The sequence below is a fragment of the Salvelinus alpinus genome, chromosome 16 (genome assembly GCF_045679555.1).
Source record: "Salvelinus alpinus chromosome 16, SLU_Salpinus.1, whole genome shotgun sequence".
Taxonomy (NCBI): domain Eukaryota; kingdom Metazoa; phylum Chordata; class Actinopteri; order Salmoniformes; family Salmonidae; genus Salvelinus; species Salvelinus alpinus.
Window position 1 is genome coordinate 16,337,216 of NC_092101.1, and position 27,867 is coordinate 16,365,082.

At 42.1% G+C, this 27,867-nt stretch overlaps 1 protein-coding gene across 1 annotated transcript; it reads right to left on the bottom strand.

Moving 5' to 3' along the window:
- Positions 1-2,841: 2,841 nt before the first annotated feature.
- Positions 2,842-20,745, bottom strand: LOC139540954 (transmembrane protein 161A-like). The gene is made up of 12 exons (XM_071345034.1): positions 20,525-20,745; positions 19,798-19,901; positions 19,465-19,551; positions 19,243-19,334; positions 7,500-7,656; positions 7,022-7,173; positions 6,844-6,907; positions 6,567-6,710; positions 6,344-6,457; positions 6,038-6,212; positions 5,825-5,921; positions 2,842-4,737 (listed from the first exon to the last, which is right to left on the bottom strand). Exons 1-12 carry the CDS (start codon positions 20,525-20,527, stop codon positions 4,439-4,441), a joined length of 1,488 nt encoding a protein of 495 aa, XP_071201135.1. The 5' UTR covers positions 20,528-20,745; the 3' UTR covers positions 2,842-4,438.
- Positions 20,746-27,867: the final 7,122 nt, after the last annotated feature.

The following is a 27,867-nucleotide window of genomic DNA, read 5'->3' on the forward strand; positions in this document are numbered from 1 at the left end:
CCAAAGGCTCAACTGTAGCCTCTGCCACATGGCAAGCATTATTATGGCTTTATTATAAAGGGGCTTTTTCTTCAACAGTACATTTACTCCAGCATCAAAATGCATCTTGGTGCACAGATTTGTTTACAGAAAATGATGGTGTACTCGGAAGGGGGGGCTATAACAACAAAGCCCCAGGGCCTATGATTTCTTAATCCGGCAATGGAGGGTTTGGTGTGAATGTTAGGGAGAATATTCTCCCAATGAAGTCAAAGTACTCAGATTAGCTGTTTTGCCATCATTGTAGGCTCCATGATTTCAAAAGCATCACAAAGGCAAATGAATGGTGAGATAAGACAGGGGGGAAATACTTGTTAAACATTTCAAAGTTTTCCAGCACATCATATAAAAATCTATTGTTAAACAGTCAAAGTATTATGTTATTGCAAGAGACATCAGAATCAGAATCTCAGCCATCCATAATACACAAGGTTCCAAGGTGTTAACTGGTCCCCTCTCTGGTAAGTTTTCTCAGTGTTTGAGCACGATTTCCTCCATTGAAGCATATTCCAACTCACCAGCACATAAAGGCCCAGACAAGGGGCCGTCCCTCTCTAAATTGGGCATCTTTGTGGGTTTTGACTGGATGTGGAAGTCAAATAATATCTCCAATAAATCATGTCAGCTCTGATTAACCCCCTGCGGGCCTCAGTCTGTCTGTGACACATCTGAGGGAAGGCTTTGTTACTTATTGCCAGGGATATCTGACAGAAGTTTGCTGTACAATATCAATCTGTTTTTAACAATATTATTCCACAGTAGGAGTGATATCCAGAAAAAAGATACAATTTGAGATGCGGAATAATGTTACATCGTGACACTGCATCACATTGCTAAAAAGATAAATTAAATTGATCACACTAAAATCAAAATATATTTAACACAAATACAGTGGGGAGAACAAGTATTTGATACACTGCTGATTTTGCAGGTTTTCCTACTTACAAAGCATGTAGAGGTCTGTAATTTTTATCATAGGTACACTTCAACTGTGAGAGACAGAATCTAAAACAAAAATCCAGAAAATCACATTGTATGATTTTTAAGTAATTAATTTGCATTTTATTGCATGACATAAGTATTTGATCACCTACCAACCAGTAAGAATTCCAGCTCTCACAGACCTGTTAGTTTTTCTTTAATAAGCCCTCCTGTTCTCCACTCATTACCTGTATTAACTGCACCTGTTTGAACTCGTTACCTGTATAAAAGACACCTGTCCACACACTCAATCAAACAGACTCCAACCTCTCCACAATGGCCAAGACCAGAGAGCTGTGTAAGGACATGCGGGTTAATTGTAGACCTGCACAAGGCTGGGATGGGCTACAGGACAATAGGCAAGCAGATTGGTGAGAAGGCAACAACTGTTGGCGCAATTATTAGAAAATGGAAGAAGTTCAAGATGACGGTCAATCACCCTCGGTCTGGGGCTCCATGCAAAATCTCACCTCGTGGGGCATCAATGATCATGAGGAAGGTGAGGGATCAGTCCAGAACTACACGGCAGGATCTGCTCAATGACCTGAAGAGAGCTGGGACCACAGTCTCAAAGAAAACCATTAGTAACACACTACGCCGTCATGGATTAAAATCCTGCAGCGCACGCAAGGTCCCCCTGCTCAAGCCAGCGCAAGTCCAGGCCCGTCTGAAGTTTGCCAATGACCATCTGGATGATCCAGAGGAGGAATGGGAGAAGGTCATGTGGTCTGATGAGACAAAAATAGAGCTTTTTGGTCTAAACTCCACTCGCTGTGTTTGGAGGAAGAAGGATGAGTACAACCCCAAGAACACCATCCCAACCGTGAAGCATGGAGGTGGAAACATCATTATTTGGGGATGCTTTTCTGCAACGGGGACAGGGCGACTGCACGGTATTGAGGGGAGGATGGATGGGGCCATGTATCGCGAGATCTTGGCCAACAACCTCCTTCCCTCCGTAAGAGCATTGAAGATGGGTCGTGGCTGGGTCTTCCAGCATGACAACGACCCGAAACACACAGCCAGGGCAACTAAGGAGTGGCTCCGTAAGAAGGATCTCAAGGTCCTGGAGTGGCCTAGCCAGTCTCCAGACCTGAACCCAATAGAAAATCTTTGGAGGGAGCTGAAAGTCCGTATTGCCCAGCGACAGCCCCAAAACCTGAAGGATCTGGAGAAGGAGGAGTGGGCCAAAATCCCTGCTGCAGTGTGTGTAAACCTGGTCAAGAACTACAGGAAACATATGATCTCTGTAATTGCAAACAAAGGTTTATGTACCAAATATTAAGTTCTGTTTTTCTGATGTATCAAATACTTATATCATGCAATAAAATGCAAATGAATTACTTAAAAATCATACAATGTGATTTTCTGGATTTTTGTTTTAGATTCCGTCTCTCACAGTTGAAGTGTACCTATGATAAAAAATTACAGACCTCTACATGCTTTGTAAGTAGGAAAACCTGCAAAATCAGCATCAAATACTTGTTCTCCCCACTGTATATCAGATTGTTGGAAGAATAAGTGCAGTGAAATTATCAACGATTTAAATATTATCCACTCTGGAGGTTAAGGTCAGAGGTGAAGGTCAATTCAGCAGCTAGATACCATTGTCATGCATGATTTATTTTGTCAAATGGTGAATTAACTTTGAAAAAGCCCTTTTATCTTCCTTATCTCCCACAAAATATGATATACAAGACATAAGTCAGTGGGAGAAATGAAAAGCTGAAATTTATATTAAAACATTTTGCTGGGATAATTAAAACATGTGATATTGGCATGACTAAGGTGTGATTAATCACCGATAATAAGAAGACAAGATTTAAAACAAGAGTTTAATAATTTCATATGCCAGTAACATTTTCCACACAGACAACAGAATAAAACACATTTTGTATACAACTAAAAGTTCAAACCATGCATTCATAAGTCTTTTGTTGAAAAAAACATTTTCATACAAACCACACAACGTAAAATGATTAGCGAACAATCATTCAGATTTTTTTTTTTTTTAACACAGAAATCACACTTTCCAAAAACAAAACGACCCAAAAGTCCAACAGCACGACACCTGTACCTTTCCAACATGATCAGTGGCAATAGAGTATAAATAAGTCAATTTAAATAACAAACCGTTGACACTACAAATCAGCAACACGTTTTAGGCAAGATTTGTTCTAAGCCTACATCCGAAAAAGGGGCAATCTGCAGTTGCTACATGAAATGTTTTACTTATAAATTGTACTCATTGATTCTTGAAGAATATAACTTATTAATGCCTCATGAGCTCAGTTCAACCCCATCAGAACCAAAATAAGCTTGTTTGACTCCAATGTTTGTAAACAAAGTGTATAGAAAAACTATATAGCCTCAAAACACGGTTAAAACTATAATTTTGATATCATGGATGGTCAGTCCTTGCATCCATAGCTCTATCTATACATTTGAGAGTGGTTACATTTCTCCCTCCCCATCCCTCAGCTTTTACCGAAACAGGGTGGGGAAGGCGCTTTGTTATTGTTTCAACTGCTGATTGACGCTTTAAGTGTAAATGATTGTTTGGCAGCAAAACAAACACAGGAAATACTTTGTTCAAACAAATTCAACTGACAAACTTTGTTGGGACTGAAAGATGGTTGCTAATACAGGGAAGATTTGCCAAATCCAGGCTGGGCTGGAGTGTTATTGAATGCTACAGATAGACAGCTGTTATCACCAGTCTACTATTTTGCAGAAAAAAAATGTATATCTTATCATTGACTCAAAATCCCTGAGTTTCCAGGCACTTAGAATTCTCCACTGAATATCTCCATTAAACACAGTAAAATATCCTCAGTGCTTTGTTTTAAAAGGTGGGTAACTAATGATTAAGGAGAATGGACGGTCGACTGGTGATGACTGCTGAATAGACTGAACTCCACGGGTTCATTACAATCAGTACGTTACAGCAGAACTAAAGGACGAAAATAAATAAAGCATCAAGCACTTCTGAAATCAGCCTCTACTAGCAAACTAGGCTGGAAGTAGTGGTACCTTTTCCTACTAGAAACAGCTCATTTGCAACATTTCCTGATACTGTGTGATATATATATTTTTTTTAAGTAACACTGGCTTCAAATGCATTTGTTAAAACAGAGAAATGTGATACATAGCAGTTGGACAGAATCCAGTCCACATTATACATCATTTCATCATAGTCCTGGTCAAGGTCTAAGGGTCTGACTGGGCCCACAGGACAACAAGGTAGTAGTAGTAAGGTGTCAGCATGTCAGAAACCATCACATCCCTTTTGATATCGGTGACACCTTTGTTACAGTAACAAACAGGAGCACACATCCTGTCCATATGTTGTATGGATTTTGACCTGCCTGGAACACTGGGATGGTGTTGGCTAGAGATAAGCGTAGTGTAGTCCTCTTCAGTTCTGCATGAGGTACTGGTGGAAGTAAATGCCAAACAGGCTGCTGATGACTTGGCAGGCGGCCACCCACCAGGTGAGGAAGGCAAAGAGGCCTCTGAAGAAGAGGGGGGTGAGGACTGAGCGCAGGGCCGAGAAGCCCTCGGTTAGACGGGCCACCGTGGCCTGGATATCCTCCTCCATGTCCTCCACCCCCTCCTCGTCCTCCTCCAGCCCTGGCAGGACGGGAGAGACCGTGGGCATTACCAGGGCAGGGGTCACCCCCGGAGCCTGCTCTGCGCCACTCCACGAGAAGTCACCTGAGATACAAAAAAGACAGTAGGAACAAATGGGTGTTACAGCAAGACATTTGAAAGGCACAATTGAAATACATTACATTTCCATGGATTAAGCATTGTGATGAAACTGTTGGTATATTATCATAACTCCATATTGTTAAATTATAGAACGCAGATTCTCAGCATTTACGAAGGGCCACCTAAGGCCTCACTAAAAATCGAATGAGAATTTGTTGTTCGCGTACAGTTTAGCAGCTGTTATAGCAGTGTACCAAAATTCTTATGCTACTAGCTCCTAACAACGCAGTCAAATACATAACCCATCTACAATTTAGCCCAAACAACTACCTCTTTACCTACTGTATTTATTTATTAATTTATTTTGCTCCTTTGCACCCCATTATTTCTGTCTCTACTTTGCACTTTCTTCCACTGCAAACCAACCATTCCAGTGTTTTTTTATTTTTTATTTTACTTGCTGTGTTGTACTCACTTCGCCTCCATGGCCTTTTTATATTTTTATTTATTTATACATATATTTGTTTGCCTTCACCTCCCTTATCTCACCTCACTTGCTCACATTGTATATAGACTTATTTTTTTTTCACTGTATTATTGACTATATGTTTGTTTTACTCCATGTGTAACTATGTGTTGTTGTATGTGTCGAACTGCTTTGCTTTATCTTGGCCAGGTCGCAATTGTAAATGAGAACGTGTTCTCAATTTGCCTACCTGGTTAAATAAAGGTTAAATAAAAAAATTAAAAAAAATGTCAAACAGCTAACATGTAAAGAAAAATACAACAACAAAAAAGGCAAGAAATCAAGAACGGCAGGATGAATCCAATTAACAACCCAAATAGCACTGAAGCAGTATCAAAATGCAATCTATGCAAATGCACATCAGTGGAATTTACACAACAGCTAAGAATGACATGCACAGCAGTAGATATATTATAGTGAGATATGAAGAATCCAGTATATAAATAAATATGCAGTGTGTATAAATAATGAAAGTATTTATTAGAATATAAGAAAAAGCGATGAATACATTTTTTTTTGCCTCAAAGCTAGTTGTTGCCATGTTAGGTACTGTACATGTCTTACCAAGGGCCTTCAGAGCCAGGGTAGAGAAGAGGATGAGTAGAACAGGGACCATGTACTGCAGGGTGACTATGGTCAGGTAGCAGAACACACGGGTCACCTAGAAGGACAACAACGTCAAAAGACTCATGGGTTTAAGGTCTCATCTGGTTCTCCAAACAACTCAAAAGAATTCCTTTAACATGAAAACGTTGCCATTTAGATGTGTTGTCGGACCTTCCTCTGGATGTCGATGGCGGCAATGCGCCCCGCCTCCTTCTTCATCTGGTCCACCCACTTCTGGGAAAGGTTGAGGTAGGCTTGCATGTGGTAGCGGGTGAGGGCCAGCCTCAGGCAGCACAGAACCACCACTGTCCACAGACGAACACTGTCAAACACCGCGCTTGACATACTGGGATATCACACACACACACACACACACACACACAGGAGATCTGTTAACACTTTGAGAAGGAATCAGCACAAGGGTGCCAAATTGCCACATTTGTAATATTGGAGTCTAGGAAACAAACACACACTTACAGGGTGACTGAGGTCTTCCCCATTGGAGCGTTCCCCAGGAAATCCCTAGCAATGGGTTTGATCCACAACACGATCACCACCACTGGGCCCAGGAAGCTCATGTGCAACAACATTCTAAGGGAAGCAGAAAACAGCACAACAACCAAACAGTAAGACATTACTAGTCAGTGGAACCAGTTGGTTATTTGGTTTCACAGTTAAATAAGTGTTTATGTGTTCTTACTGGATGAATGGGCGGTCTGAGTTCATCTGAACTGCGTCCAGGTGGGTCTGGGCTAGACGGAGGCCAGGGAAGGCCAGCAAAGCACCAATAAAAGCACAAATAGCAGCCAGACCCAACTTCACAGTCAGCTTGGTCACAGGGACTCTGATGGGAGTCCAAATATAATAGCAAACATTAAAAGGGGCACATTTGCCAACACAGATCACTAAAAGCTATTCTATGGGCCCAAGATGTGATTTTTTTATTTTTATTAACTGTCCAACTAAAAGATACTTACGACCACTCAGCAAAGCCTTGATGTTTTGCGAAAACCTCAAGGTTGTCAAAAAGACTGTTAAAACCTGCAATACAAAACATGAAATAGGCCAAACTGAAATGATAAAATTAACGAAATAAATGTGTTATACATAGCCTAATGGGGCGTGCCATAGTAGGGGTTAATGTAGTGCACATACCAGGCTCCAGGCCAAACTCCAGGTAGTCCTCTCTGACCACCAGCACCAGCATGGCCACCAGCAGAGACAGGAAGCCAAAGGCCAGGCACACTGAGCGCTCGCCTCCCTCGTCAGACCTGAAGTAGTGGCCCATCAGGGAGTGGAGGGTTTTCCTGTGAGAGTTAAGGGAAACACAGGGACAACTGGACAGTCCTTTGGAAACAAAACAGCTCCAATCAAGGAGCAGCACAATATTGATGCATCTGAGTATTTTTCTGGCACAGTACATGTTTGGGTTATTCATTTACCAGGGCCCCACTTTGTAGAAAGTTTTTACATAATAACATTGGCAAGTACAGTGAGTACAACTTCAGTTAGTCTAAGTTGACATTGTAACATAGTACTTAGAGCCTTTTTCTTAGGAATAGTTCATAATATTACTTTTTCAAAATTGTAATACAATTGTGGGCTTCCAGAGCGAGGGTGAACTGAAGGATACAGGCAGCAGAGAACGGTCAGCACACACCAGATGGCCCCAATGTGGACCTCCTTGGCGGGGTCCACTACACAAAAGTAGCCCTCAGTGAAAAGGTAGATGCCCATGGCATACACTGCAAAGTCAATCAACCACTGGTACTCCAGGAAGAATCGCAGTACTGAGAATTGGAAAGGAGAGGCAAAGCAGAAACATTGTAAGGAAAAGATAAGGCCTAAAATACAAAGCCAGCTAAGGCTTGGATGGCATTTCAGTTTGCAGTAGTGGTGAAAAAAACAGCTAGCTGGAGCTCGTCTGAGCGGTCGGCCACATCCTTTCCCCTATACAAGTCCATTCCTAATTGTAACAAAGATTACCCCTATGATATGTGTGTGTGCGCGCGCACAACTGTGTGGTGGTGATCAAGAGACAACACAACTCTGGATATGGACACATCTGCCTTGTTCTAGCCTGACAGCCTGTAGTGAGTCAGAACCTTAACAATCAGCATTACGTACTAGCGGTGAGGGAATTCACAGCCGACTGCTCAGACGAGCTCCAGCTAGCTGTTTTTTCATGGTTCTTCGAATCGTTGGGATTCTGACCTGGCTACAGTGATGGCGTACCAGTGAGCTGCGAGGCCTTATGCACCTCTCACATCCTACAGTTGTCCAACCCAGCTCCAGGCCTCCTCAACAGTCAGGGAGTGACCACACTAGGGTTGGGCGATAACCAGATTTTTACGAGGACCTGCGTCATGTGCAGGAAGAGATCAGGAGGGCGTACTCACCACCGCGGGAGCACCATTACTGACGCTACTCTCCTGACCGTCACCACTCTAGGCCCCCCGGTTAGAGCCATCGTCCCCACCTTGGGAGTGCCGAGTCCGCCAGGCTCCCTACTCCACGAGAGAGACACTACTCCACGAGAGACACTACTCCAGGGGGAGCACTTGCCACCTCCCTGGGACCGTTGGGACTTCCACTATGTCAAGAGGTGACCCAGTTATTTACCAGATCGTCGTCACTCAGGACCCCCTGGCTGGAGGCGTATCTACAGTTGAAGTCGGAAGTTTACATACACTTAGGTTGGAGTCATTAAAACTCCTTTTTCAACCACTCCTCAAATGTCTTGTTAACAAACTATAATTTTGGCAAGTCGGTTTCTTTGTGCATCACACAAGTAATTTTTGCAACAATTGTTTACAGACAGATTATTTCACTGTATCACAATTCCAGTGGGTCAAAAGTTTACATACACTAAGTAGACTGTATGTTGGGAAATTCCAGAAAATTATGTCATGGCTTGTGATTAGGCTAATTGACATTGAGTCAATTGGAGGTGTACCTGTGGATGTATTTCAAGGCCTACCTTCAAACTCAGTGCCTCTTTGCTTGACATCATGGGAAAATCTAAAGGAATCAGCCAAGACCTCTGAAAAAAATGTAGACCTCCACAAGTCTGGTTCATCCTTCGGAGCAATTTCCAAACACCTGAGGGTACCACGTTCATCTGTACAAACAATAGTATGCAAGTATAAACACCATGGGACCACGCAGCCGTCATACCGCTCAGGAAGGAAACGCGTTCTGTCTCCTAGAGATGAACGTACTTTGGTGCGAAAAGTGCAAATCAATCCCAGAATAACTACTTTTTGGATAAATGTCCTCTGGTCTGGTGAAACAAACATAGAACTGTTTGGCTATAATGACCATCGTTATGTTTGGAGGAAAATGGGAGAGGCTTGCAAGCCGAAGAACACCATCCCAACTGTGAAGCACAGGGGTGGCAGCATCATGTTGTGGGGGTGCATTGCTGCAGGAGGGACTGGTGCACTTCACAATAGATGGCATCATGAGGAAGGGAAATTACGTGGATATATTGAAGCAACATCTCAAGACATCAGCCAGGAAGTTAAAGCTTGGTCGCAAATGGTTCTTCCAAATGGACAATGACCCCAAGCATACTTACAAAGTTGTTGCAAAATGGCTTAAGGACAACAAATTCAAGGTATTGGAGTGGCCATCACAAAGCCCTGACCTGAATCCAATAGAAAAGCGTGTGCGAGCAAGAAGGCCTTCAGAGTAGTCCTCTACTCGCAGGGTGTCCAATGTTCGACTGTCTGCTGCCCTGAAACCTTCAGCCATAAAGTCTCCAACCCCCTCCTGCTCCTGGCCCAGAGCCCAAACTAGCGGTGGTTTATTCACCCACGCTATAAACGGCATATACAGTCCATCATTACTTTAGGACATAAAGGTTAGTCAATCCATAAAATTTCAAGAACTTCGAATGTTTCTTCAAGTGCAGTCGCAAAAACCCTCAAGCACTATGATGAAACTGGCTCTCATGAGGACCGCTACAGGAAAGGAAGACCCAGAGTTACCTCTGCTGCAGAGGATACATTCATTACCAGCCTCAGAAATTGCAGCCCAAATAAATGCTTTAGAGTTCAAGTAACAGACACATCAACTGTTCAGAGCAGACTGCGTGGATCAGGCCTACATGGTCGAATTGCTGCAAAGAAACCACTACTAAAAGGACACCAATAAGAAGAAGAGACTTGCTTGGGCCAAGAAACACGAGCAATGGACCAGTGGAAATCTGTCCTTTGGTCTGATGAGTCAAATTGAGATTTTTGGATCCAACCGCCGTGTCTTTGTGAGATGCAGAGTAGGTGAACAGATGATCTCCGCATGCGCGGTTCCCACCGTGATGCATGGAGGAGGTGGTGTGCTTTGCTGGTGACATTGTCTGTGATTTATTTAGAATTCAAGGCACACAACCAGCATGGCTACCACAGCATTCTGCAGCGATACGCCATCCCATCTGGTTTGCGCTTAGTGGGACTAATTTGTTTTTCAACAGAACAATGACCCAACACACCTCCAGGCGGTGTAAGGGCTATTTGACCAAGGAGAGCGATGGAGTGCTGCATCAGATGACCTGGCCTCCACAATCACCCGACCTCAACCCAATTGAGATGGTTTGGGATGAGTTGGACAAAAGAGTGAAGGAAAAGCAGCCAACAAGTGCTCAGAAAATATGGGAACTCCTTCAAGACCGTTGGAAAATCATTCCTCATGAAGCTGATTGAGAGAATACCAAGAGTGTGCAAAGCTGTCATCAAGGCAAAGGGTGGCTACTTTGAAGAATCTAAAACATATTTTGATTTGTTTAACACTTCTTTGGTTACTACATGATTCCATGTGTGTTATTTCATAGTTTTGAGGTCTTAATAATAATAATGTTTCCTTATCTTTCTTATCTCTCTCAGATTGAGACACTTCAGAACAAACTTATTTTTGATATCTTTGGGGGACTATCTGTTATTCAATGTGCTTCTATGTGCTAATAACAATAAGACCCAAAATAATTTATCAAATAATTGTTTAATATTTATTTTTTATAGTTCAAGGGGTTTTAAACTCAAAATCAAAAAGCTAAAAGATCCTTGAAATGACCTTCTTACAACAATTCCATATAGCTTAGTAGAACACCCCCTCCCGTGGATTAGACAGGGCTTAGACTCTGACGGGTTAAAGTCTAAGCCCCCCAGTGCAACCTTTTTCAAGTTGTTTGGATTTCTATTAGAAATCCAAGGGCAGCTGTAAAAAAGGCCATGCCTGTGCACAGGACTTTCCTCACAGTCCCTTAAGGGTGGATCGCTCTCCATCACAGCTGTCCATCACAGCCCTTCGTTTTCAGCCAATCAGTGGGCTTGGACACGCATGTGGACACTGCACCTGCCCGTTCTAGCTGACACAAGAAGAGGACACATGTTTTGGTGACCAAGTTCACTCTTTACTCCTGAAACATTGTGCGTGCATTTGGAGGCACGCACTCTCTACTACTTGTAGGTGTATGCTGTTTAGCGTTGCGTAGTTATTTATAGTTGCTTATAGTTACTTTCTTACATTTATATTTGTAGTACTGCTGTAATTCTGCACCTAATTCCCTTGTATATTTAGGATGGCCTACAGCTGCTGTAAATTGTGTATATCATTATTGCATTGCTTGCATGAGTATTTATGCACAATATGTTAGTTTAGAAATTGTTATTTTATAGCTTGTAATGTTTGCACATTCTACCACTGCGCATTCATAGTTCGCACTAGTGCTATGCCATGGCGAGTTTCTAGAAGTTTCAGACGGTCCTCGAAGTCTGATGTACAACTCTGTAGGACCAGAGACAGACCAGATAAGATCTACAATCAGGCCAGAGAGAGAGGGCTATAAATCGTGCCTGTCCGAGTTATTAGTTCTCTCTTTGCTATGTATGTATGTAATGCCATTATGTAAAGATCCTGTTGTATTGCTACATTATTATAGTAGATCTTATCTGGTCTGTCTCTAGTCCCAGAGTCGTACATCAGACTGCATGTGCGAGCTTCGAGGACCGTCTCTGAAACTTCTATCAGGTTCTAGAAACTTGCCATGGCATAGGACTAACGCAAACTATGAATGCGCAGTGGTAGAATGTGCATACACTACAAGCTATAGTATAATAATTTCTAAACAAACATATTGTGCATAAATACTTATGCAATCGATGTAATAATGATATACAGTGGCAAGAAAAAGTATGTGAACCATTTGGAATTTCTACATAAATTCGTCATAAAACTTGATCTGATCTTCATCTAAGTCACAACAATAGACAAACAGTCTGCTTAAACTATCACACAAACAATTATACGTTTTCATGTCTTGATTGAACACGCCGTGTAAACATTCACAGTGTAGGGTGGGGAAAGTATGTGAACCCTTGGATTTAATAATTGGTTTACCCTCCATCGGCAGCAATAAACTCAACCAAACGTTTTCTGTAGTTGCGGATCAGACCTGCACAACAGTCAGGAGGACTTTTGGACCAGTCATCTATACCAAACGGTTTCAGTTCAGCAATATTCTTAGGATGTCTGGTGTGAACCGCTCGAGGTCATGCCACAGCATTTTAAATCGGGTTGAGGTCAGGACTCCAAATGGGCCACTCCAGAAGGCGTATTTTCTTCTGTTGAAGCCCTTCTGTTGTTGATTTACTACTGTGTTTTGGGTCGTTGTCTTGTTGCATCACCCAACTTCTGTTGAGCTTCAATTGGTAGACAGATAGCCTTACATTCTCCTGCAAAATGTCTTAATAAACTTGGGAATTCATTTTTCCACCGATGATAGCAAGCTGTCCAGGCCCTGAGGCAGCAAAGCAGCCCCAAACAATGATGCTCCCTCCACCATACTTTACAATTGGAATGAAATTTTGATGTTGGCGTGCTGTGCCTTTTCTTCTCCACACACAGTGTTGTGTGTTCCTTCAAAACTCAACTTCATTTTAATCTGTCCACCGAATATTTTTCTGTGAACATCCAGGTGCTCTTTTGCGAACTTCAGACGTGCAGCAATGTTTCTTTTGGACAGCAGTGGCTTCATCAGTGGTGTCCTCCCATGAACACCATTCTTGTTTAGTGTTTTACATATCGCAGACTCATCAACAGAGATGTTATCATGTTCCAGAGATTTCTGTAAGTCTTTAGCTGACACTCTAGGCTTCTTAACCTCATTGAGCATTCTGCACTGTGCTCTTGCAGTCATCTTTGCAGGACGGCCCCTCCTAGGGAGAATAGCAACAGTGCGGAACTTTTTCCATTTACAGATAATTTGTCTTACCGTGGACTGATGAACATCAAGGCTTTTAGAGATACTTTTGTAACCCTTTAACTTCATGCAAGTCAACCATTCTTAATCTTAGGTCTTCTGAGATCTCTTTTGTTCTAGGCATGGTTCACATCAGGCAATGCTTCTTGTGAATAGCAAACTCAAATTTTGTGAGTGTTTTTTATAGGGCAGGGCAGCTCTAACCAACATCTCCAATCTTGTCTCATTGATTGGAATCCAGGTTAGCTGACTCCTGACTCCAATTAGCTTTTGGAGAAGTCATTAGCCTAGGGGTTCACATACTTTTTCCAACCTACACTGAATATTTAAATTATGTATTCAATATAGACAAGAAAAATACAATAATTTGTTTGTTATTAGTTTATGCACACTGTGTTAGTCTATTGTTGTGACTAAGATGAAGATCAGATCAAATTTTATGACAAATTTATGCAAAACTCCAGGTAATTCCAAAGGGTTCATACTTTTTCTTGCCACTGTACACGATATGCACCAGCAGTAGGCCATGTGAAATATTCAAGGTTATTAGGTGCAGGATAACAGTAGAGCTACAATACAGACCTATAAACTAAACAGCTAAGCATTACTGAACAGCATAAAATCCCCAGATGTAGACCACACAACTTACTTTCATGGATGCACGCACAATGTTCCTTGAGTAAAAAGTAAACTAGGTCACCAGCCAAAACTTGTGTACTCTTCTTGCAACGTCGATAAAACTCTGAGCTACAACGGGCAGGTGCAGGGTCCACATGCGTGTCCAAGCCCACTGATTTAAAATAATAATAATGTAATGGCGCCGTAGGGGATGGCTTCCGTTTTATGGGCTCCTAACCAACTGTGCTATTTTGTGGGTTTTTTTCGCATTGTTTGTAACTTATTTTGTACATAATGTTGCTGCTACCGTCTCTTATAACCCGAAAAGATGGATATCAGAACAGCGATCACTCACCTCGAACTGGACAAAGATTTTTTTTCTTTAATCAGTCCGACGAAAAGGATATACTGCTTCTCTGAGACCAGGCCCAAATCTCTGTCATTCGCGTGAAGAACAGATGGAAATACAGGGGGCGGAGATCAGGGAGCCTTGTGAGAATTTGTCGGAGAGTGGGTAACCCACCTCTACCATAAGTTCAATTAGCCAACGTGCAATCACTGGAAAATAAACTGAATGATCTTTGTTCAAGACCATCTTACCAACAGGACATTAAACTGTAATATCTTACGTTTCACCGAGTCGTGGCTGAACGACGACACGCATAATATACCGCTGGCTGGGTTATCCGTGCATCGGCAGGACAGAACAGCTACGTCTGGTAAGACGAGGGGTGGGGGAGTGTGTCTATTTGTCAATAACAGCTAGTGCGCAATGTCTAATATTAAGGTAGTCTCGAGGTATTGCTCGCCTGAGGTAGAGTACCTCATGATAAGCTGTAGACCACACTATCTACCAAGAGTTTATCTATACATTTCGTAGCTGTCCATTTACCACCACAAACCGATGCAGGCACTAAGACCGCACTCAACGAGCAGTACAAGGCCAGAAGCAAACAAGAAAATGCTATTCAGAAGCGACGCACTTAGTGGCCGTGGACTTTTTTAATGCCGGCAAACTTGTCCGTTTTACCTCATTTCTACCTGCATGTCACATGGGCAACCAGAGAGGGAATAAAACTATTGTTCACCTTTACTCCACACACAGAGATGCATACAAAGCTCCCTCCATGACCCTCCATTTGGCAAATCTGACCATAACACTACACTCCTGATTCCTGCTCACAAGCTAAATCTAAAGCAAGAAGTACCAGTGACTTGCTCAATACAGAAGTGGTCAGATGACGCGGAAGCTACGCTACAGGACTGCTTTGCTAGCACAGTATACGCTGATTCGGTGAGAGAGTTTATTAGCAAGTGCATCAGTGATGTTGTACCCACGGTGACAATTAAAACCTTCCCCAACCAGAAACCGTGGATTGATAGCAGCATTTGCGCAAAACTGAAAGCGCAAACCACCGTTTTTAATCATGGCAAGGCAACCAGAAACATTAATGAATACAAACAGTGTAGCTATTCCATCCGCAAGGCAATCAAATAAGCTAAACGTCAGTAACAAAGTGGGTCGCAATTCAACAGCTCAGACACGAGACGTATGTGGCAGGGTCTACAGTCAATCACGGATTACAAAAAGAAAACCAGCCCCGTCGCAGACACCGACGTCTTGCTCCCAGACAGACTAAATAACTTTTTTGCTCACTTTGAGGACAATACAGTGCCACTGACACGGCCCGCTACCAAAATCTGCGGGCCCTCCTTCACCGCAGCCAACGTGAGTAAAACATTTAAGTGTTAACCCTCGCAAGGCTGCCGACCCAGACGGCCTCCCTAGCCGCGTCCTCAGAGCATGCACAGACCAGCTGGCTGGTGTGTTTACGGACATATTCAATCAATCCATATCCCAGTCTGCTGTTCCCACATGCTTCAAGAGGGCCATTATTGTTCCTGTTCCCAATAAAGCTAAGGTAACTGAGCTAAATGACTATCGCCCGTAGCACTCACTTCCGTCATCATGAAGTGCTTTGAGAGACCAGTCAAGGAACATATCACCTCCACCCTACCTGACACCCTAGACCCACTCCAATGTGCTTACCACCCCAATAGGTCCAGACGACACAATCGCAATCACACTGCCCTAACCCATCTGGACAAGAGGAATACCTATGTAAGAATTCTGTTCATCGATTACAGCTCAGCATTTAACACCATAGTACCCTCCAAACTCGTCATTACGCTCGAGACCCTGGGTCTCAACCACACCCTGTGCAACTGGGTCCTGGGCTTCGACAGGCCACCCCCAGGTGGTGAGGGTAGGAAACAACATCTCCACCCCACTGATCCTCAACACTGGTGCCCCACAAGGGTGCGTTCTCAGCCCTCTGCTGTACTCCCTGTTCACCCATGACTGTGTGGCCATGCACACCTCCAACTCAATCATCAAGTTTGCAGACGACACTAGTGGTAGGCTTGATTACCAAAAACGACGAGACGGCCCACAGGGAGGAGGTGAGGGCCCTCGGAGTGTGGTGTCAGGAAAATAACCTCACACTCAACGTCAACAAAACAAAGGAGATGATTGTGGACTTCAGGAAACAGCATAGGGCGCACCCTCCTATCCACGTCGACGGGACAGTAGTGGAGAACGTGGAAAGTTTTAAGTTCCTCGGCGTACACATCACGGACAAACTGAATTGGTCCACCCACATAGACAGCGTGGTGAAGAAGGCGCAACAGCGCCTCTTCAACCTCAGGAGGCTGAAGAAATTTGGCTTGTCACCAAAAAACAAACTTTTACAGGTGCACAATCGAGAGCATCCTGTCGGGATGTATCACCGCCTGGTACAGCAACTGCTCCGCCCACAACCGTAAGGCTCTCCAGAGGGTAGTGAGGTCTGCACAACGCACCACCGGGGACAAACTACCTGCCCTCCAGGACACCTACACCACCCGATGTCACAGGAAGGCCAAAAAGATCATCAAGGACAACAACCACCATAGCCACTGCCTATTCACCCCGCTATCATCCAGAAGGCGAGGTCAGTACAGGTGCATCAAAGCTGGGACCGAGAGACTGAAAAACAGCTTCTATCTCAAGGCCATCAGACTGTTAAACAGCCACCACTAACATTTAGTGGCTGCTGCCAACATACTGACTCCAATCTCTAGCCACTTTAATAATTAAAAATTGGATGTAATTAATGTATCACTAGTCACATTAAACAATGCTACTTTATATAATGTTTACATATCCTACATTACTCATCTCATATGTACAGTTGAAGTCGGAAGTGTACATACACTTAGGTTGGAGTCATTAAAACTCGTTTTTCAACCACTCCACAAATTTCTTGTCAACAAACTATAGTTTTGGCAAGTAGGTTAGGACATCTACTTTGTGCATGACACAAGTAATTTTTCCAACAATTGTTTACAGACAGATTATTTCACTGTATCACAATTCCAGTGGGTCAGAAGTTAACATACAACACTAAGTTGACTGTGCCTTTAAACAGCTTGGAAAATTCCAGAAAAGAATGTCATGGCTTTAGAAGCTTCTGATAGGCTAATTGACATCATTTAAGTCAATTGGAGGTGTACCTGTGGATGTATTTCAAGGCCTACCGTCAAACTCAGTGCCTCTTTCCTTGACATCATGGGAAAATCAAAAGAAATCAGCCAAGCCTTCAGAAAAAAATTGTAGACCTCCACAAGTCTGGTTCATCCTTGGGAGCAATTCCAAACCCCTGAAGGTACCACGATCATCTGTACAAACAATAGTACGCAAGTATAAACACCATGGGACCACGCAGCCGTCATACCGCTCAGGAAGGAGACGTGTTCTGTCTCCTAGAGATGAACGTACTTTAGTGCGAAAAATGCTAATCAATCCCAGAACAACAGCAAAGGACCTTGTGAAGATGCTGGAGGAAACAGGTACAAAAGTATCTATATCCACAGTAAAACGAGTCCTATATCGACAGAACCTGAAAGGCCGCTCAGCAAGGAAGAAGCCACTGCTCCAAAACAGCCATAAAAAAGCCAAACTACAGTTTGCAACTGCACATGGGGACAAAGACAGTACTTTTTGGAGAAATGTCCTCTGGTCTGATGAAACAAAAATTGAACTGTTTGGCCATAATGACCATCGTTATGTTTGGAGGAAAAAGGGGAACGCTTGCAAGCTGAAGAACACCATCCCAACCGTGAAGCACAGGGGTGGCAGCATCATGTTGTGGGGGTGCTTTGCTGCAGTAGGGACTGGTGCACTTCACAAAATAGATGGCTTCATGAGAAAAGACAATTATGTGGATATATTGAAGCAACATCTCAAGACATCAGTCAGGATGTTAAAGCTTGGTCACAACTGGATCCTGGACTTTCTGACGGCCTCCACAGGTGGTAAGGGTAGGCAACAACACATCTGACACGCTGATCGTCAACACGGGGGCCCCTCAGGGGTGCGTGCTTAGTCCCCTCCTGTACTCCCTGTTCACCCACGACTGGAAGGTCTGATCACAGACAACAATGAGACAGCCTATAGGGAGGAGGTCAGAGACCTGGCAGGGTGGTGCCAGGACAACAACCTCTCCCTCAACGTGAGCAAGACAAAAAGAGCTTATCGTAGACTACAGGAAAAGGAGGGTCTAACACACCCCCATTCACATCGACGGGGCTGTAGTGGAGCGGGTCGAGAGTTTCAGATAACTTGGTGTCCACATCACCAACAAACTATAATGGTCCAAACACACCATGACAGTCGTAAAGAGGGCACGACCGGTTGCATCACCGCCTGGTATGGCAACTGCTTGGCATCCGACCGTAAGGCACTGCAGACGGTAGTGCGTACGGCCCAGTACATCACTGGGGCCAGGCTTCCTGTCATCCTGGACCTATATACTAGGTGGTGTCAGAGGAAGGCCCAAAAAATTGTCAAAGACTCCTGTCACCCAAGTCATAGACTGTTCTCTCTGCTACCGCACAGCAAGCTGTACCGGAGCGCCAAGTCTAGGTCCAAAAGACTCCTTAACAGCTTCTACCCCCAAGTCATAAGACTGCTGAACAATTAATCAAATGGCCACCCGGACAATTTACATTGACACCCCCCCCTTTCTTTTTACACTGCTGCTACTCGCTGTTTATTATCTATGCATAGTCACTTTACCCCTACCTACATGTACAAATTACCTCGACTAACCTGTACCCCCGCACATTGACTCTGTACAGACTCTGTATATAGCCTCATTATTGTTATTTTATTGTATTACTTTTTACTTTTATTACTTAAGTGTATTTAGTAAATATTTTCTTAACTCTTTTCTTGAATTGTTGGTTAAGGGCTTGTAAGTAAGCATTTCACAGTAAGGTCTACACAATATATATTCGGCGCATGTGACAAATACAATTTATTTTATCTTTGATTGTCCGAAAATGTTGGGCTATGATTGACAGCTAAGATGGAGAGATATCCACCCTAAAAGGATTGTGGGTAAAGTCCCATGCACAGGCATGGTCTATTTTACAAGTGGTGCTTTTGTTTATTTACCAAGGGCATCAAGGACGCCGACTGGAGCTTTTTCTAAGTGAAGGTCGATGTCCTTGGGAACTGTGAGAGGCTTGCTGTCCCCATTCTGTCTCCTACAAAACAGAAGTAGTCAGCAAACATTTCCTTTAACAGCCAGTCTACCACCATAACAGTGATACAAAGGCAGCAGACACCAGTTGTACTGTATCATCATGCCCCCTCCCACCTGTCCCCAGCTCACACCTGTCTCTCTTGCTGGGCTTGCTGGGCATCTGTTTTCCAGCTAGGGCACACAGCTCTCCCTCAGAGGGGTGTTTGAACCGGAAAAGACTGAAAGGATAAAGTTAGATTTGTTAAAAAATAGATATACACACCCCAAGTAAGTTATTAGCTAGTAGTAGGGTCACAGTTGTTCTTTCAAATAAATGTCCCCTGATAAGGGCTAAGAGTTTATCATGGCCTTATGATCATACCAGGAATGTCAGACCCTTACCATGAAGTCAACATTACCAAGACATAGCTACACCCCATCTCCAAAGCCACTTTTGTATATGACATTTGTGTACATGACTTTACCTGCCATTGCACAAGAGCCAGCGGGCAAATGAACAGTGTGGAGCCATTCTCTGCATGATGCTAGCAGCCAGCAAGCTGACCACCAGCTGCACTCCAATCAGCGCCTGGTCAGTGAGAGAGAACACACACACACTTGGTTAATCAAACTAAAGTACAAAAATGTGTTAACCCAACTTTTATAGACAGCCAACATGGAGTTTCCAGATTAATTTTTCATCTGACATCAGCTGCTATGCATTTCAAAGGAGTCGCTACTAACGTTACATCTGCCAGAGGGTGGGGGGCGCACTCCCTACCGTGTCAGTCATTCAACTTTTCAACGAAGAAACCAAATCCTCTACAGCCAATGAAATAAATTGCCCAAGATAGCCACGACATGAGGAATAGTGGCTGTGAAGGTTTAAGTTAACCATCCATGATAGCAGCCCAAGCAAGCTAGCTAACTTATTGTGCAACGTGTACATAACTAGTAAAATGAATGGAAAGAGCAATTTATGCTGCTACCTAACCTCAAACTGACACCCAGCCAGATATCAACTTGCAGGGAACCTATAGCTAGCTAACTACGTTACTTTACAGGTAGTTGATCATGCTAAGCTAGCTAGCTAGGCTAACTATTTTGTAGTCAAATACGTGTAACAGTGGCTAAAAGCTAGCTACAAGCATTGGCTAGCGAAGCTTTACATGCTGGGTGCAAGTGGCTACAGCAAAAGATTTAGCTACTCACCATCTCTTCAATTATCCGAAGTTTTGTTCGTAGTGTTAGCTACACACGCGTGTAGGTAGCTTCAGTGTCTTGACAGCTGATGACATGTGAAACTCGGGCTGCATTCAGTACATAAAAACGTAATAGAACGTTTCAATTGAACCGAAACGGGGCTGTACACCAGGAGCGCGCACGTATCTCAATATCTGTTCAAGAACGTAAAATAACGTTTTGGGAAAACGTGCATTCAATACAAACTGTTCCGCAACGTAGCAAGCGGTCATGCTAACTGAACGCACCCCCGGATTTGGGTTCCACGAACCTCAGAAAGACACGCGTTTTCATTGGATCGAGAAGCCTGTTGACGATTTAATTGGATACCCTTATAAAAAATATTCAAAAAATGTTGGAAGATTTAAAAATATTCATCGGCCACAATGGCTGTTTTCGAGAGCATCAAAACCGTGATGTATCTTGGGTAAGTTGTGACTGACTGATCTAGTAATAATATTGAGTAGTTATTTAGAATGCAAGGTGATTTGTAGATCAGTCAGTCTCGATTCTCATTTCAAGTCGGCTACAAGGTCGAACGCATCCAATAACAATAATAATGTATTTTCTCATGGAGAAAATCAATTGTTTCACCTGCTTAGTGTAACAGTATAACTTTAAACCGTCCCCTCGCCCATACCCGGGACCTTCTGCACACATCAACAACAGTCACCCAAGAAGCGTCGTTACCCATCGCTCCACAAAGGCCGCGGCCCCTGCAGAGCAAGGGGCAACACTACTTCTAGGTTTCAGAGCAAGTGACGTAACTGATTGAAACGCTAGTAGTGCGTACCCGCTAGCTAGCTAGCCATTTCACATCCGTTACATTAGCAATAAAAAGCAGTGGTGGGAAAAGTACCCAATAGTCATACTTGAGTAAAAGTAAAGATGCCTTAATAAAAAATGACTCAAGTAAAAGTGAAAGTTACCCAGTAAATTACTACTTGAGTAAAAGTCCAAAGTATTTGGTTTTAAATATACTTCAATATCAAAAGTTGCTAAAATATACTTAAGTATCAAAGTATAAATTATTTCAAATGTGTTATACTAAGGAAACCAGACGGCACCTTTTTGATATTTTTTATTTACATATAGCTACACTAACACTCAGACATCATTTACAAACGGAGCATGTGTGTTTAGTGAGTGCGTCAGATCAGAGGCAAGTACGGGTGACCAGGGGTGTTCTCTTGATAAGTGCTTGAATTGGACCATTTTCCTGTCCTGCTAAGCATTCAAAATGTAATGTGCACTTTTGGGTGTCAGGGAAAATGTTTTGAGTAAAAAGTACATAATTTTCTTTAGAAATGTAGTGGAGTAAAACTAAATTCAAAAGGCACTCGCACATCTGAGCAATCTTATTTGCAGGTGCATGGCAACAATTGAACAAGATGAAGGAAAAAGGAAACCGCACACTGCTCTTGATAGTATCACCGATATTTAATAAGCTTACGTATCGGCCACACGGCGTTCGTCAGAGCTTTTGTGATTTTTTAAAATTTGCATGTAGACCTGGCCCCACCCACATCCGTTCTACACATCGAAGGGGGTTGGAGGCAAAGGAAAAACAAATAAGTGCTACCAAATATAACAATATGCATTTCATAAATATTACAAAAGTGTATAAATAAGGCGTATTGAACACGTCTGTAAAATCTCAATGAGGACATAGCAAGTTTTAATTAGTCATTGGGTACATCGTACGAAAAACGTCAGAATAATCTACAAGAGACACATATTTCATGTTCAAATTCACAACATAACATACATAGGCATTTCATCATTAAGTCCTTTAGGAAATAATGTCTGGAGGGTGAAAATCCCAAAACATTCTCTTTTACTCAGAGTATTATTAATATCTCCTCCCCTGTCTGATATCTTAACTTTCTCTATGCCACAAAATCTAAAGGTGGAAATGTCATGCTTCAGGTCATGGAGTAAAACTAAAAGTTGTCCAAAAATATGAATAGTAAAGTACAGATACCCTAAAAGACTACTTAAGTAGTACTTTAAAGTATTTTTACTTAAGTACTTTACACCACTGATAAAAATAGTTGTTTTAGAGATACTATATCATAAAGCTAAGTACATGTAGCATACATGAACAGCTGTTCAAGCCAATCACACTGTGCTTATTATTGTGGGAGAATCTAAAAATCTTAGTGTCATAGTGTTCTCCAACATATGTAGTTTGTCTATTTTCTGAAATACACATTTTCAAATTAATTTATTCAACATTAAAAAAAGTAATATTAATATCTCAGAAACACCCTTTTTGTTTATTTTAAGACATATTGTTTGGAACAATATACTCTACAAGTACATTACATTTCCAGAGTTGGCTTTATGCTAATTCTAAAGTTATGATACATTTTAAGAGCACCGCCAACAGTGACTGGTACATGGATTCAAAGGGAACTCTGCTCGTGATTTGCTGGATGCACAATCCTAAAGGAGGGCTGTGATTAATTGCCTATTAATGTCCATTTCTATGTATAAAATGTGTCATATCATTAAAAGTATCAGAGAGCCCACTCTGGAAATGTGATGTATTTGAAGAGTATATTGTTACAAACAATTTGTCTAAAAATAAGCAAAATCAGAAAGGGTAGTTTTGATATATACATATACACATGTTTTAATGTTGAATAAATGAATGGAAAATGTTGTATTTCAGAATCTAGACATACTCCATACATTAGCAGTCAAAAGTTCTAGAACACCTACTCATTCAAGGGTTTTTCTTTATTTTTTACCCGTTTCTACATTGTAGAATAATAGTGAAGAAGTCAAAACTATGAAATAACACATATGTAATCATGTAGTTACCAAAAAAGTGTTAAATAAATCTAAATATATTTGAGATTTGAGATTCTTCAAAGTAGCCAACCTTTGCCTTAATGACAGCTTTGCACACTCTTGGCATTCTCCCAACCAGCTTCATGAGGTAGTCACTTGGAATGCATTCTTAAAAGTGTGCCTTCTTAAAAGTTCATTTGTGGATTTTTTTTCCTTCTTAATGCGTTTGAGTCAATCAGTCGTGTTGTGACAAGGTAGGGAGGTATACAGAAGATAGCCCTATTTGGTAAAAGACCAAGTCTATATTATGGCAAGAACAGCTCAAATAAGCAAAGAGAAACAACAGTCCAACATTACTTTAAGACTTCAGTCAACACGGAAAAGGTCAGTCAATACGGAGAATTTAAAATGCAGTCGCAAAAACCATCAAGTGCTATGATGAAACTGGTTCTCATGAGGACCGCCACAGGAATGGAAGACCCAGAGTTACTTCTGCTGCAGGGTAAGTTCATTACAGTTACCATCCTCAGAAATTGCAGCCCAAATAAACACTTCACAGAGTTCAAGTAACAGACACATCTCAACATCAGCTATTTAGAGGAGACTGTGTGAATCAGGCCTACATGGTCGAATTGCTGCAAAGAAACCACAACTAAAGGACACCAATAAGAAGAAGAGACTTGCTTGGGCCAAGAAATACAAGCAATGACATTAGACCGGTGGAAATTTGTCCTTTGGTCTTGAGTCCAAAATTTAGATTTTTGGTTCCAACCTCCATATCTTTGTGAGATGCAGTGTGGGTGAGCGGAAGATCTATGTGTGTGTATTTCCCACCGTAAAGCATGGAGGAGGAGGTGTTATGGTGTGGGAGTGCTTTGCTGGTGACACTGTCTGTGATTTATTTAGAATTCATGGCACACTTAACCAGCATGTCTACCACAGCATTCTGCAGCGATACGCCATCCCATCTGGTTTGGGTTTAGTGGGACTATCATTTGGTTTTCAACAGGACAATGACCCAACACACCTCCAGGCTGTGTAAGGGCTATTTGACCAAGAAGGAGAGTGATGGAGTGCTGCATCAGATGACCTGGCCTCCACAATCCCCCAACCTCAACCAAATTGAGATGGTTTGGGATGAGTCGGACTGCAGAGTGAAGGAAAAGCAGCCAACAAGTGCTCAGCATATGTGGGAACTCCTTCAAGATTATTGAAAAGCATTCCAGGTGAAGCTGGTTGAGAGAATGTCAAGAGTGTGCAAAGTTGTCATCAAGGCAAAGGGTGGCTATTTGAAGAATTTCAAGTATAAAATATATTTTGATTTGTTTAACACTTTTCTGGTTACTACATGATTCCATATGTATTATTTCATAGTTTGAATGTCTTCAGTATTATTCTACAATGTAGAAAATATCAAACAATAAAGAAAAACCCTTGAATGAGTAGGTGTTCTAAGACTTTTGACCGGTAGTGTATGTTAGAGCACACTATAAGGAGTATAATGACATCAAGATGTTGTCTGTCTCATGTACGGTGCATATTTCCGTTGGGGAACGCCTACTCTGGGAAGTGCGCTTGTGCAATAACTCAATTCGCCTTTTCAGTCCTTCTAAACAAAGCAATATTTTCACACTTTAGCAAGGGGTAAAGTCTACAAAACTTAGTCCACTCTGTTAGTAACAGATTATAGTTTTGGGAGCAGAAAACTGTATTGAGATCAAATGTTTAATTGATGAGTAAATTAGCAAAATGTCGGCCAAAATCCATCTCCTTCTATCTTCTCCCACTGCCGGCCACTGGGCTTCCTTTCATTACCATATTTGGTAGTGAGTGGAAACGCCAACCGTATGCTTCACATTTATACTTCTGGTGAAATATCTGTCTCATTGTTCCATCTGTTCCTTAGCTACTGTAAAGTGTTTCAAGGAAATGTTCAACTAACCTGTTCTTGACGATATTTTCCTCATTCTTGATTCAGGAAAAAAGTGTATTTGAAAAATGTTCGTGTCCAGTTGCAGGTTTGTTGAAAAATTCCTTGCTACACTTTACAGTAAGGTGTAACGGCTGTATGGAAGCATTCACATATTACCATTACAAAGTGTAGCTAGAGAACACCCTGTATACTGCAGCTTGCCCATGTTTTGTACAGTTTACAGATTTACAAGAAAACCCAAACTATTTTATATTTTAATACATTTCAATAGTTATTTTTATATCTGCCTCCCGACTGTTTGCCTATCAATGGGCCTAGAACCTGTCGTTTTATTAGATGTTACATTTGGATGATGGGTGGTAAATCATGTTGAATAATAACACTGTCTGATTCTTGAGTTCTGTCGGTCAGTCTTTATGTGTCTTTCTATCTGTCTGTCCATAGCTAATTATCACGGTCTTTGTCTGTGCAGTTCTATCCCTGACTTAGTTCCACCCCATGTCTCCTTAAAACCCTGAATGCCTCGCTTATAGGATCTCCCTAATGATAATCTCCCTGTTGCATGCTTTGAACACGGTGGGTCTTACGTCTGGAGATAAATATTATGGGCAATTCCATGGTACCGTAAAGATGCTGAGACTCCGATTTTTTCACTTTTAAAGTATGCCAAATAAAGACCGTTCATTGCAAAGTTAAACAAACCATGAACCTCTATGCACAACGACTACTAACAATTTCCACAGAAAATTTGACAAAAACACATTTACTTGAAGAACAATGCAGATTTAAAGTTTGATAACAGAATGAGGTCAAATCGCCCTCAGTCTTTTATGTGACCACGTTTTCCAATATCTTAAATATTTCTTCAATATATACTCCGAATTAAGATTCAAAGATGTCTGCAGAAAGAATGGAGTGTCAACTATGATACAATATGTCACTTTGAGTTAGATTTCTTTTCTTCTATTTTTGTTATTGAACTAAAGTAAGTGAAGTGGATTAACACCCGGAAACAAAGTGATGGTAACATGATCATGGATCCCTGATCTGTACAAACAAGACCACATTTGGTTGGTCCGGACCGCATCATGTCTGTACCAATCACAGATGTCTATGTTTCATAAGTTTGGACATCACAGTACATCACCGTAGAGTAGAGCAGAGTTCAGTAGAGTAGAGTTCAGTAGAGTATAGTTCAATTCAGTATAGTTCAGTCGAATAGAGAACAGTTCTATCGAGTAGAGTATAGTTCAGTTCCATAAAGTAGAGTATAGTTCATTTCAGTAGAGTAGAATATAGTTCAGTTTAGTAGAGTAGAGTATAGTTCAGTAGATAAAGTATAGTTCAGTAGAGTATAGTTCAGTACAGTAAATTATAATATACTCTAGTGTGCTCTATTGTACTTTACTGTACTAAACTAATCCGATGATAATGGCGCCGAAGGAGATGGCCGCCGTTTTACGATCCTTTAACCAATTGTGCTATTGTGTATGTTTTTTCGCATTATTTGTAACTTATTGTTTCTGCCACCATGTCTTATTACCGAAAAGAGCTTCTTGATATCAGGGCAGCGATTACTCACCCCGTACTGGAGGAATTCTTCTTCTTCAACTAGTTGGATGGGAACTATTTACTCCAGACACTCGACAAGGCCCTCATCCCCATCATTTGCAGGAGGAACAGACGGAGGTATCGTGGACGATGGCCCGGGTGCCTTGTAAGGATCCGTCGCCGAGAGGGTAATCTACCTTTAGCATCGGTCCTGTTAGCAAACGTACAATCAATCGATAAAAAATGGATGAACTACAAGCACGTATGTCCTACCAACGGGACATTAAAAACTGTAACATCTTATGTTTCACCGAGTCGTGGTTGAACGACGACATGTTTAACATACAGCTGGCGGATATTAAGCTTTATCGGCAGGATAGAACAGCGGCCTCTGGTAAGACATGAAATCTAAGGAACCCTGGAGGTTTTGTTCGCATGAGGTAGAGTATCTCATGATAAGCTGTAGACCACACTATTTACCAAGAGAGTTTAAATCTATATTTTTTGTAGCTGTCTATATACCACCGCAGACCAATGCTGGCACTAAGACCACACTCATTGAGCTGTATACGGCCATAAGCAAACAGGAAAACGCTCATCCAGAGGCGGTGCTCCTAGTGCCTGGGGACTTTAATGCAGGGAAACTCAAATCAGTTTTACCTCATTTCCATCAGCATGTTAAATGTGCAAACAGAGGGAAAAAACTCTAGACCACCTTTGCTCCACACACAAAGCTCTCCTTCGCCCTCCATTTGGCAAATCTGACCATAATTCTATCCTCCTGATTCCTGCTCACAAGAAAAAACTAAAGCAGGAAGCACCAGTGACTCGGTCAATAGGAAAATGGTCAGATGAAGCAGATGCTAAGCTACAAGACTGTTTTGCTAGCACAGACTGGAATATGTTCCGGGATTCTTCCGATAGCATTGAGGAGTACACCAGATCAGTCACTGGCTTCATCACTAAGTGCATTGATGACGTCGTCCCCACAATGACCGTACGTACAGTGCCTTGCAAAAGTATTCATCCC